At 46.6% G+C, this 13,513-nt stretch overlaps 1 protein-coding gene across 1 annotated transcript; it reads left to right on the top strand.

Moving 5' to 3' along the window:
* On the top strand, positions 1-9,534 carry SERPINA9 (serpin family A member 9). Its single transcript, XM_057542710.1, is given in 7 exon segments — positions 1-77; positions 2,307-2,373; positions 5,498-5,774; positions 7,721-7,765; positions 7,768-7,859; positions 9,335-9,416; positions 9,419-9,534. Coding segments are annotated over 7 exon segments (756 nt in total).
* The last annotated feature ends 3,979 nt before the right edge of the window (positions 9,535-13,513 follow it).

The following is a 13,513-nucleotide window of genomic DNA, read 5'->3' as shown; positions in this document are numbered from 1 at the left end:
ATGGAGAAGGACCTTGAATGCCAGGAGTTGGGCATCCCTCCCCAGGTTGGTGGGGAGCCATGGAGAGATCTGAGCAGGTGGGTGACCCCCGAGATTTGTATCTGGGGGAAGCTCAGGCTGTCTGCAGTGTGGTTAGTGACCGGGGCTGGAAGACTGTGAGGGACTGAGGAGGTGTGAGCCGGTGGAGGGTGAGATGAAGGCAGTGGGGTCTGGGAAGGAGGACCCCAGACGGGGCGAGCACAGAGAGGACGGAGTGTGCCTGTCACCCCGTCAGGCAGAGCCCCCGGCAGGACGCACACATACCTCCAGGCCACAGTCGTCACCACAGAGAGAGGGGTGAGGGTCTTCGTGGGGCTGGGAGAGAGAAGGAGTGGCCTCGGGTGGACAGGAGTTTGGGAGGAGAGAGGCCAAGCGGGGAAGGAGGTTGGATTTTTTTTTTTTTTTGGCTGCACTGTGAGGCATGTGGGATCTTAGTTCCCTGACCAGGGATCGAACCCACGCCCCCTGCAGTGGAAGTGCCAAGTCTTAACCACTGGACCTCCAGGGAAGTCCCAGGAGGTTGGATTTTAAGAGCCGACAGAATGAGCTTTTTTCCTGGAGCTTTTCCCCCAAGAGCATAAGGACCTGCCTCTTGAGGCCTGTGGGCGTGGACCCCAGGCTGTCAAGTAAGGAGCCCTTTGAGGCCTCCTCCCTGAGGCCCAGAGAGAAGCAGCAACTTGCCTAAGGTCACGTGGAGGCCAGCGCCATTGACGGGGTCAGGACTCCTACCAGCCAACACCCCTGAGAGGCTACTAGTTCAGAGGGCGCCCCCTGCTCAGCCCAGATCCCCACTCAGCAGGATTGGGGGCATGGAGTCCGAAGTCCTCCAGCAAGGCCATGTCTGCTGATGGGGATGTGGGCTCCCGGGGAGGCACAGGGTGTTAACGGGTGCCCCACCCCACCAAGAGCTCTCCAGGATGGGACTCTGGCCTCTGGTAGGATGGCCCGGTGCTCCCTGGTGCCTCATCCCTGAACCTGGCAGCAACTCCCTTCCCTCTGGGCCCGGCTGACTCTCTCGGCCTACAACCTCTCCCCCTCTCACAGTCGCAAAGATCCAGCAACAAGCCCGTCTCTCCAGCCCACTCCCAAGTGAAGAACGCAAAAGCACCAAAGCCATGAAGGAGAAGCGGCTTTGATCTATGCCCACCGGGCCCAGGGTGGGGATGGCTTAGGGGCTCAGCTTGCAACGTGTGGATAAAGAGTCCAGTAGGTGGGTGGGTCTATGTGAGCCCAGCTTAGAGAGAAAACTCAACTCTAGTCAAACAGACACAAAGCTACAAAACAAAAAATTGGTGAATCAAATAAATGGAAATGGTGAGAAATTTGCAGTTTCCTAAAGGAATTACTCATTCAGCAAAAAGATTCCTCGTATACTTTCCTCTAATTTTAGTCATATTTGGTACGATAAAATGTTATCCAATTTACATAAATTTAGTTTCAACAAAGAGGCTGTTGGGAACGTGGCTATCACGTTAGGACTGGCCTGACATAGGCAAGCGCCCTGTTGCTCTCCATCCTCTGAACAACTCTACAGGGTACAGGTAATTATCCCTATGTCACAGAGCGGAGAAAGAAAACTGAAGTCCAGAGAGGTTAAAAACTTGCCCATCGTGAACGTCAGAGTTGATACAAGCCCAGCACTGACTTACTCCAAAACTGCTGGAGTTTCAACTGCTGTCGGGTCACTTAGTCTAAAACCCTCCTGGCGCCAGTTCTTGCTGGATGAGGCCCGTGGAGGGAGCAGGAATATTAGTATTCTTATAGGGCAGGTGTGCTAGTGACAAAACCTCTGTTTTTGTTTATTATTGGAAAATGTCCTGATCTCTCCTTAACTTTTGAAGGGTAGTTTTGCCAAATGTAGAATTCCCCTGGTTGACGGGATTTTTTTTCTTTTGGTGCTTTGAAGATGCATTCCAGCTACCTTCTGGCCTCCCTGGTTTCTGATGAGAAATCAGCTGTGAATCTTACTGAGGATATCTTGTACATGATGAATCACTTTTCTCTTGCTGTTTTCAAGATTCTTTCTTTAGCGTTTGCTTTTGACAGTTTGATTATGATGTGTCTGACTATGATGTGTTTGATTATGATGTGTCTAGGTTGTGGATCAGATACTGTTGAGATTTTTGAATGTTGTACATGAATGTTTTTCATCAAATTTCAGAAGTTTTTGGACATTATTTCTTCCCATAATCTTTCTCCCTTTTGTCTCTCTTCTCTTTTTGGGATCCCCTTATGTCTATATTGGTATGCGTTACAAACTGTCACAGGTCACTGAGGCTCTATTCATTTGTCTTCATTCTTTTTTCTCTCTGTTCCTCTGACTATACAATCTCAATTGCTCTATCTTCTGGTTCACCAGTGTTTGGGGGTTTTTTCCCTTCTGCCTAGTCTAATCTGCCATTGAGCTTCTCTAGAGAATTTTTTTTTAATATTTATTTATTTATTTATTTTGCTGCACTGGGTCTTAGTTGCGGCACGTGGGATCTTTAGCTGCGGCATGCAGGACCTAGTTCCCTGACCAGGGATTGAACCCGGGTCGCCTGCATTGGGAGCGTGGAGTCTTAGCCACTGGACCACCAGGTAAGTCCTCTAGAGAATTTATTATTTCAGTTACTGTGCTTTTCAACTCCAGGATTTCTATTTGTTTCTTTTCAAAAATAATTTCTATCTTATTATTCATGCTCTTTATTGGGTGAGACATCATTCTCATACTTTCCTTTAGTTATTTAAACATGGTTTCTTTTTTTATTTATTTATTTATTTATTTATTTATTTATTTATTTATTTATTTATTTATTTATTTATTTTTGGCTGTGTTGGGTCTTCATTTCTGTGCCAGGGCTTTCTCTAGTTGCAGCAAGTGGGGGCCACTCTTCATCACGGTGCGCGGGCCTCTCACTATCGCGGCCTCTCTTGTTGCGGAGCACAGGCTCCAGACGCGCAGGCTCAGCAATTGTGGCTCACGGGCCTAGTTGCTCCGAGGCATGTGGGATCTTCCCAGACCAGGGCCCGAACCCGTGTCCCCTGCATTGGCAGGCAGACTCCCAACCACTGCACCACCAGGGAAGCCCTAAACATGGTTTCTTTTAGTTGTTTGAACATGTTTAAAATAGCTGATTTAAAGTCTTTGTCTGAACTTCCTCAGGAAAATTTCTATTGATTGTCTTTTCTTTTTTTTGGCTGCGTTGGGTCTTCACTGCTGCACACGGGCTTTCTCTAGTTGCGGCGAGCAGGGGCTACTCTTCATTGCAGTGCACGGGCTTCTCATTGCAGTGGCTTCTCTTATTGTGGAGCACGGGCTCTAAGCATGCAGGCTCCATAGTTGTGGCTCACCGGCTCAGTAGTTGTGGCTCGTGGGCTCCAGAGTGCAGGCTCGGTAGCTGTGGCGCACAGGCTTAGTTGCTCCTCAGCATGTGGGATCTTCCCAGACCAGGGCTCAACCCGTGTCCCCTGAATTGGCAGGCAGATTCCCAACCACTGCGCCACCAGGGAAGCCCTGACTGCCTTTTTAAGTTGACTTTATTTTTTAAGAGCAGTTGTAGTTTCACAGAAACATTGAGGGAAAGTGCAGATTTCCCATCTACCCCCCAACATGCAGAGCCCCCTCCATTACAAACATCCGCCACCAGAGAAGTCTGTTACAGTTGATGAACCTACACATCATAATCACCCAAAGTCTGTAGTTTATTTTCACTCTTAGAGTTTTACATTCTACGGATTTGAACAAATGTATAATAATATGTATCCATTATCATGGTATCATACAGAGTGTTTTCACTGCCCTAAAAACCTCTGTGCTCTGCCTCCCACCTTTTACTGTCTCCAAAGTTTTGGCTTTTCCAGAATATCATACTGTTGGAATCATACTGTATGTAGCCTTTTCAGATTGGCTTCTTTCACTTAGTAATATGCATTTAAGGTTCCTATTTGTCTTTTCATGGCTTGATAGCTCATTTATTTTTATCTCTGAATAATATTCCATTGCCTGCTTATACCATAGTTTTTTCATCCATTCACCTACTAAAGGACAACTTTGTTGTTTCCAAGTTTTGGCAATTATGAATAAATGCTGTAAAAATACATGTGCAGGTTTTCGTGTGGACATAATTTTTTATTTCTTTGAATAAATATCAAAGAACATGGTTGTGGGATCATATGGCAAGAGTATATTTGTTTTTGAAAGAATCCACCAAACTGTCTCCCCAAGAGGCTGTACCATTTTACATTTCTACCAGCAATGTATTAGAGTTCATAGCTCCACATCCTAGCTAGCATTTGGAGTTGTCAGCGTTCCAGATTTTGGCCATTTGAATAGGTGCGTAATGGTATCTCACTGTTGTTTTAATTTGCATTTCCATGATGACATATGATGTGAAGCATCTTTTCATATGTTTATTTACCATCTGTATATCTTCTCTGATGCAGTATCTGTCAGGGTCTTTGGTCCATTTTTTTAATCCAGTTGTTTGTTTTCCTATTGTTAAGTTTTAGGAGTTCTTTGTACATTTTGGATAACAGTCCTTTATCAGATGTGTCTCTTTCAAATATTTTCTCCCAGTCTGGCTTGTCTTCTCATTCACTTGTCATTGTGTTTCACAGAGCAGAAGCTTTTAATTTTAATGAAGTTCAGCTTATCAATTATTTCTTTCATGTATAATGCTTTTGGTGTTGTATCTAAAAAGTTATTGCCGTACCCGAGATCATCTAGGTTTTCTTCTATATTATCTTCTAGGTGTTTTATAGTTTTTAAATTTGGGTCTGTGATTCTTTTCAAGTTAATTTTTGTGAAGGGTATAAGGTCTGTGTCTATGTCTAGATTCTTTTTTTTTTTTTTTTTTGCATATCGATGTCTGTTGTTCCAGCACCATTTTTCGAAAAGACTTTTTGCTCCATTGTATTACCTTTGCTCCTTTGTCAAAGATCAGTTGACTGTATTTATGTGGGTCAATTTGGGGGCTCCCTATTCTGTTCCATTGATCTATTTGTCTGTTCTTTTATCAATAACACACTGTCTTGATTACTGCAGCTTTATAGTAAGTATTGAAGTTGGCTAGTGTCAGTCCTCTCACTTTGTTCTAGGATTCCAGCCCTATTTTTTCCCTTCAGTGACTGCCAGGCTGCTGTATCTCATTGCAAATTCAGGCCATTATTTTTTCAGGCTACAAAAGAGCTGGGAAGTGGAGAATGGAAATAGGACAAGTTAAAATACCACAAAACTCACTGTTCTTACCAAGATTTAGTTGTTTTTCTTTAATAAATTGTTCCCTGATTTTCTGAAAGCATTTGGTTAATTTCCAGAGTTCTAAAAAAGTTAATTCTGACCACTGTTGGCAGTTTTCTCATTGTTTTTATGGAGGAAAGAGTTTTCAGAGGTCCTTACTTCGCCATTCTTGCTGTCTTCACCTCACTAATTGTACTTTGACATAAAGACGTCTCTTCTCTCTTTGTGCTAGCCAAGTAGGAGAAGCCCTTTAACCCTGCATATACAAGTAAAAGCTTCCCATTCCTGGTGAGCAAGAGGACCACTGTACGTGTTCCAATGATGCACCAGGTGGAACAATTTGCTTTTGGGGTGGATCCAGAGCTGAACTACTCTGTGCTGCAGATGGGCTACAGCAGAGACACTGTGGCCTTCTTTGTCCTCCCTGGTGAGGGCAAGATGAGGCAGCTGGAACACGCCTTGTCAGCCAGGACTCTGAGGAAGTGGAGCCGCTCACTCCAGAAGAGGTGGGTATGTATGCCAATTTGCTGTGGCCTGAGGCAGGTGATGGTGCACACCCAAGGATGAGGAAAAGGTCATGATAACAGCTGTTGAATAATCACTCCTGCAAATTGAGCGCCAACTACATGCTGGACAGTGAGTTTGGGACTGCAGACATGTTCTCCCTTGAACTTCACGAATACCTGACAGATGAGAAGTGTTACCACCCCCCTTCACAGATAAGGAAATAGAGGCTCCAAAAGGTGAAGTGAATTGCCCCAGGTCATGTAGCTAATAGATCACTGCAAAAGTATTATGTCATGGTAGCTATTCTGTGCTAGCAGAGCTCACTGTATCAGCCAATTCGATATTGAATTCTGTAGAACTATTGCATAAACACACACACACAAAACATTGCTATTCACCTATAAAATGAGGATAATAATATTATCAAACTCACAGGTTGTTGAAAGGATAGAATAAGTTACTATTTTTAAAGCACTTAGAAGAATGTCTGAAGGATGGTAAGTGTTCAATAAATGTTAGTCAGTAGTAATATTCTTACTAGTTCTGTAGTTATTATGGAGAGTATCAAAAGGATGTTAATCATAAGATAAAAAGGCATGTCAAAGTCTTATGCACAGTCTCTTAGCAATATTTTCTTGGCATCATCAGCATCATTCCCAGGTGCTCGTAGTCTAGGAGGAGAGAAAAGATAGTTTTAGGGATAACTGTAATTCAAGAAAGACAAAGGTCAATGGGTGGGCAGAGTTCTGAGGCACTTCTGAGCAAAGAGAGATCACAGCTGAAGCTGGGATTGAGGGAAGGCCTCAGTGAGGCGGCACATTTGAGCCACAGGTATGGAAAGGACATAGGGGCTTGGGAAGGGCATTTTGGTAAAGGAGACAGCACTCACAAAGGCAAAGTGGGGATCAAGGGACACTGTCAGATGTTTCAGAGTTTCCTTCTTTTCTCAGACTGCAACCAGGGATGGATAGAGAAAGGGGAAGCAGCACGGAGACTGGGGTGGGGGAGGGGTCTCTAAAGAGCAGCAGACAGAGCAGGAAGAAGATGGAGATGGCCAAGCCAGTGCAGGAGACAGTAACAGGGGCACGAGAGCTGTCCACTGTGCTAGATGTCCCAAGAAGCCCCCAGTGAGGAATTTAAGTGTTCATCCAACACTTTTGTGCTTTCACTTCTGTGACTGAGTACATGGCCTTGGGAAAAGCACTAAAACTAAGATTTACCATCTTTAAAATGGAGATAATGTTGATGAATGTGTCTGGGACAATGCCTGGCACATAATAAATGCTCAATAAACGTGAGCTATTCACTCTTGGTTCAGAAAAAACCATCGCAGAGAAAGAAAAAAGTGGCCCAAACTCTAGGCCTATGCTGTTCAATATAGGAGCCACCAGCCACATGTTATAATCTAAATTTAAATTACTTAAAATTAAGTAAAATTTTAAATTTACTTCTTGGCACTATCCACGTTTCAGTTGCTTAATAGGCACATGGGGCTGGCTAGTGACTACCATATTGAACAGCACAGGTGGAGAATATTTCTAACTTTGCGGAAAGTTCTACTGGACTTTGCTGCTCTCAGGGATTAGCAGGGTTTGTCTCGGGAAGGGTGGTGAGAGGCACACTCTGGGCCAGGGATGGCAGACACACTTCCATCGTTGCCCAGTGCCTCCCCTGGGCCTCTGCTATAGTCACCTTTGCTTGTCCCCCTTCTCAGCTCTGCCCCCTACTTCATTAGGGGGCCCGTTTTTCATCTCGTATATCTCCAGAGCTGGACTTGCTCATCCAGGAGGCTTACTTCCAGAGCAAGCTGGGTTGGTGGTCTGGGACGTATTGATCCCTCTAGCAGCAACCAGCGCCTGGAGGAAGAGCGGAGTCTCCTGAAATGTCACCTAAAATGGTCATCATGGGCTCGTGATCACATCTTGTTCTTTCTTCTTTTCCACAGGTGCTTAGAGGTGTTCATTCCAAAATTTTCCATTTCCTCCTCCTATAACCTGGAAATATCCTCCCAAAGATGGGCATCTGGGATGCCCTTGACAAAAATGCTGATTTTTCTGGAATCACGAAGAAAGACTTCTTTCAAGTTTCCAAAGTGAGTTGGTTGATTAGCGTATTTGCATGAAGGCGTGAGTCGGAAGGGCCTGTAGAGACTGGCTTGAGGGGCACCCTCATCTCGCTGATTAGCAGCCAGAGGCCCCAAGAGGCAAAGTGACTTCTCTGTAACAGGAGGGCTGGATCTCACGGCTGCCAGGCCTGTGGCTTTATGGCCGTCATACCACTGATACACAGGCATCTTTTATCCCTCTTCAAATAAATGTTCCTAAGGTCCAACTACAGTGCTCTGAGAATCAGACCTCTACTTGGCAGGCAGCTCTGCTGCCCCAAACCCACTGCAGATGAGTAGATGTCCCCTGGCGTTTGACCTCACCTCCCTAAAGCCTAGGTGCTCACAGCAAGGTCATAATGTGGCTGCTCATAGGCCATGAGTACCCTGTAGATGTGTTGTGTTTGGTCTGCAGTCAAAAGAAAGGAAGAAGGAGAAGAAGAAAGGGAGGAAGAAAAAGAAAAAAAGAGAGGGAGGGAGGGAGGAAGGAAGGAAAGAAAAGAAGGAGGGAAGGAGGGAAGAAGGGAGGAAAGGGAGCTGAGTTCTAAAATGTAACATACTGGACCTAAAAATTTAGATTCTGATTCTCTTTATTGAGCATTTACTATGTGCCAAGCCCAGTTCCCACATGGCAACAGTGAGCCCAAACAGTCAGCCCAAGGGAGCCCTCCAGGTTCCCCATGCGCCCCCTGCTCTTACAAGACATCCCATCATCTCATGGGGGTTACCTGCCCAACCCCTGTCCACACATGAGTTTCTGATCCCCAACCTAAAATTTTATTTTTATAACAGGTTATAATGGTCAGAAGTGGCCCTGGGCCACAGAAGGGGATCTTTTGTCACTGGTGTTCAGGGAAAGAATGCAGAGAGGGGCCACTGGAATATGATGACCATAATGAACCTTTCCCATGAGATGCTTTTCTGCACATATGAAAAACAGTGATTAAAGTTAAAATTTAAAACAAGAAAAAGAAAAACAATGATTGTAATTGTTGGTAGTTCTCCAGCCCCCTGCAGTTTGGGAGTTCATTAATTACTTCCCTAGAAGACCAAGCAGGGATCCACCGTTTAGTAATCCCTAACCTTGGTCTCCTGTGCAACAATTGTAGCAATTACAATTGCTAGCAAGTTCATGAGCACTTGCTCTGTAGGATCTTTAACTCACTGGATAAACTTGTGGGAGGCATGCAGTTATGATCACCCCTTTACAGAACTGAAAAGTGAAGCACACAGCACCCAAATAAGTTTTGCAGCAGTTAGTGGCAGAACTGGGACTCATTTAACTCCGTGCTTAAGGGCCAACTGACCAGTAACCACAAGAGCTGTAGTTAGTTGAGCAAACCTAATGCCAGGCATCACCTTGGAGCCTCTCGGGGGGTGTCCCCCTTCCTAGGCGAAACACCAAAACTCAGTAAATAAAGGTGTCCGCATGCGACCTGCTGCTGTTTGTTTTCCCTTGGCAGGTGGCTCACGAGGCTGTGCTGGACGTCAGAGAGGAGGGGACCCAGGCTGCAGCAGCCACTGTCACCAAACTCAGAGTCCAGTCCATGGCCCTTCTTACTCCACCATCTGTTTCAATAGGTCCTTCATGCTGCTGATCATAAACAAAGCCACACAGATCATGCTCTTCCTTGGGAAATTTGGGAACCCCACTATGTTCTAGGTGGAAAGAGCCCTGTCATCTGAAGACACACTGACATGCACAGAAAATGATCACCCACGCCGCCTGACGCCCCTGATGTGGAGGCGTGCCGCCTTCTGTTCTAAGGTTCTACCTGACCCGGCAGAGCCGCATTCAACTCAGTCATCAAAGGCAATAGAGATCCCAGGCACAAGCCAAAGCCCATCAACCTCCAGTTTCTTTTCCACAAATTCTCCCAGGTGACTAGCGTCACCGAACAATTCTGGGTTGGTGTATTTCCAGTCCTCGGAGCCCCTGGGAAGGGTGACGTATAGGTCAGTCACCTTTATTGCAGAATTACAATAAGTTCAATAAACCCAAAATGTGAATTCAGCCAGCAACAGTGTTCCCACACGCCTCCAGGGTCTTCACCTGAAGATAGTCCGTCTCGCTAACTGGCAGTGGCTGGGTTGTTAATATGTGACATCTCAGGGGCTGCATGAATTCATTCATCCATTCATTCAACAAAAACTTATTGAGCACCTACTATGTGCTAGGAGTCAACCAGACAGACAAGTCCCTGGCCAATTGGGCCTACATGGGGGCAACAGACGGCCACCACCGCAACTGTAAAACCAAACCTATAAATAAACGTGACTGTTGCAGGTTACGATCAGTGCTGTGAAGGTATGGAATAGGATGGTTTGAAGGAAACGAGATGGCGAGGGGTGTTTCTGTGAGCACAAAGGCTGAGTCCGGGGCGAGCAGGTGCATTGGAGGGACAGCAGGATGCCCTTGTGGCTGGAATGGTAGAACCAAGGTCAGAGAGGTAATGGGAGGTCAGACCACGTAGGGTGTTATTGGTTAGGGAAAGGAGTCTGGGTGTGTGGGGAGAGGGCATTAAACCAGTTGAGTTTCTCAAACCGGAAAATGAAGGGTTAAGGTATGGGCTGTGCAATGGTTTTCCATCATCAGGGCTGCTGCCTTCCTGGCTCTGACGCTGTCACACACGTACACACAGCCCTTGCGTTCATCCCCCTCCCTGCTGGATTGGTAGTGACGTTGGCCTGGCTGCCTTACTCTGATTCCTCAGGACCAGAGTTGCAGAGGGTACAAGGGCCGCAGGTGTCAGGCAGAGACCGCTCCATCATCCTCCCTCCTCCCCCACCCCAAACCCCTCTGCAGACAGGCTTTTCTGGCTCCTTCTTTTTCAGATTCTGAGGGCACCAGTGTCCCACACCACCTCAGATGTGCTAGGGGGCCTCACGTTGTCTTTTCCAAGTTCTTTACACGGAAAGAAACGGGGACTTCCCTGGCGGTCCAGTGGTTAAGTCTCCACGCTTCCACTGCAGGGGCATGGGTTTGAGCCCTGGTGGGGGGACTGAGATCTAGGTTCTAATTGATCCAACGTCCAGATCAACCTAGTGTTGATGCCCGTTAGCCAGAGCATGGCAGCACCGCTCTTGAAAGCTAACCCCCCCTGCAGTGTCTATTGCTAGTGGGCTTCCTCGGTTGTTAACTAACCATCCCTAGAATGCAGATAAAAACAATTGCTACCTCCCTCATGTCTGTGCTGGAGTGTTTTAAAGGGCATCATAGAAACATGGTCACTCAGGACACTGGAACATCTGGCTCTTCTAGGTGGGTGTTGCTTCTCCACCTGCCCAGTCACCTGCCCAGTGGATCCACGTGCAGCCATTGAGGTGAGTTGAGCACATTCTGTGGACCAGACACAGCACTGAGGCTGAGGCTACAACAAGGAACTAATCCTGCCTCGTGGGGTTTACAATCCGGAGTGGAGGAGGGGGAGATACCGTAAGTGATGGTTCAATACGGCCCTTCATGCAATTTTAGGACAAGAATCTGGAGCTACTGATGTGACTCGAAAGCATCCACTTGGGCACAAGCACTGAGAAAGCCCCCCGAGTGCAGCACAGTCACCTCAAGTGGTACCACTGCTCCCTGGGGAACGGCGGCCACCCATGTGCCGAGGCAGGCAGAAGCTGGGCCTGGGGATGTGGCATCCGTGACCCACCCCCCCACCCAGCTCCACCCCTGTGTAGGACAGTTACACAGCACGGGGACAAAAGGGACAACGCAGCTCAGGAAAAAGGATTTCAAAAGCCTCCAGTTCCAGCTCCCAGTCACGGTCGGAAACCCAGGGCTCCTGCATCACTGGGTGGTCATGTGAGTCAACACAGAAAGTCCTCAGGACAATGCCTTGCAAACTGTCCGCGTCCAGTGAAGGCTACCCATTAATGTCATTGTTCTTACTGTTTCCATATCAGGAACATTTTAAAACAACAAAGACGTTTCTTTCTTGCTCCTTTCCCAGCTGGGAGTTGAGAAGAAAAGGCAAGCATTTGTGCAGAATGTTGTGCCCCAGAGCATTTCTCACGGTGTGCCCAGCATCCTCTGTCCCACTCAGACCTCAGGACCATCTACAACCCAAAGGGTCCCTTTTCATTCCCCGGTGTGGGGCTGATCTCTGGTACTAATATACCCTCACTCCCCCCGGCCCAGCAGATCCCACAGAAAATGTGTTCAGAGGCCCAGCTTTAAAATGAAATACTATGGGGCTTATTTATTAGTTGAAGCCAAAAATTAAGATCTCTCTGTACCAAGGAACTTACATAAAATTTACTTAAGAAAGGAAGCTGATGTTGCCGTCCTTGATAAATCATGTCATTACTGAAGACGAGAGGAAGCATTTAAAGAATTTTTAAAAGCCCTTATCTCTGAAAGTTTGCTCGCTACCCTTTAGTCCAGGATCTGCTACCAAAAGAGGAGATGACTGGCCAGGAGATGACTGGGTTAGGAGCACAGCTGTGGTGTCAGGTAGACGTGGGTGTGAATCCCAGCTTTGTCCCCTGCTAGCTGTGTGACTGTGGGTGAGTTACTGAACCTCTCTGAGCCTGGATCCACAAGCTCTAAAACAGGAACAGTAATAATACTACCTGCCTTGGTGCGATTGTTGTGAGGGTTAAATGAGATACTGCAGATCAGGTGTGACACTAGGTGCCGTTCGGCACAGGGGTGACCACTGTTGCTATTCAACGTACACAGTGGTCTAGGCAGAATGAGGGCTGGCAGCCCCACCTCCTCTAGCTCAGAAATGCCCCAAGGGACCCACCTCATATGGGCAGAGAGGGATGGCCTTTGGGAGGGAATGGGGGCTTCTCTGTGAAGACAGGGTCCCTCAGAGGAATATAATGTACTCATTTGTTCATTTACGGAATGTTTGTACACCTACTGTGTGCCAACACAAAGGAGAGAATCATGAATTACATACAGATTGTTCCAACAAAGATTTCACAGACTCGAGGAAATGAATCCAAGTATTTTGTGAGCCAGCGTGATGAGAGGTGAGCACGGAGTATTATGGGAGCTCACAGAGCCTAACTAGGCCCAGGTGGAAGGAGAGAAAGGTAGCCGTCAGGAAACGCTTTCTCAAGGAGAGATCTGAGCTGAATCCTGAAGAGTGGGTAGGAGCTGAGTTAGCCTGAGAAGGAGGAGGAGTGGAGACAGGGTTCCAAGGCAGGAGGAACAGTGCCTGGCTCCCAGGGCACTCAGAATCCCATAGAATGTCAGGTGTCAGCCAGGAGAGCATCATGTATTGGGTGCCTACTGTGTACATACATTAAGTCATCAAGCTCTCAGAACAAGCTACAAAATAGATACTATTTCCTCCATTACAGAGGAGGAAGCTAAGGCTCAGAGAGATGAATAACTTGCTCAAGGTGGCCCCGCAGACGACAGTCAGGGCTCTGGTATTCACTTTCAGGCCCATGTGACCCCAGCCCATTATCTTTCCCACAAAGCCTGCCGCCACTGCCCATCTTTCTATTTTTTAAAATAGCTTTATTGAGTTCATAATTTGTATACCGAAAAATTCACCCATTGTACATGTATAATTCAATGATTTCTCATTCATTCATAACATTCTGCAGCATCACCTCTATCCAGTTTTAGAACATTTTAACTACCAAAAAATGTCCTCAAGCCCATTTTCAGCCTATCC

This window comes from Balaenoptera acutorostrata, chromosome 3 (assembly GCF_949987535.1).
Source record: "Balaenoptera acutorostrata chromosome 3, mBalAcu1.1, whole genome shotgun sequence".
NCBI classification, from domain to species: domain Eukaryota; kingdom Metazoa; phylum Chordata; class Mammalia; order Artiodactyla; family Balaenopteridae; genus Balaenoptera; species Balaenoptera acutorostrata.
This window is presented reverse-complemented; position numbering and strand designations above follow the sequence as displayed.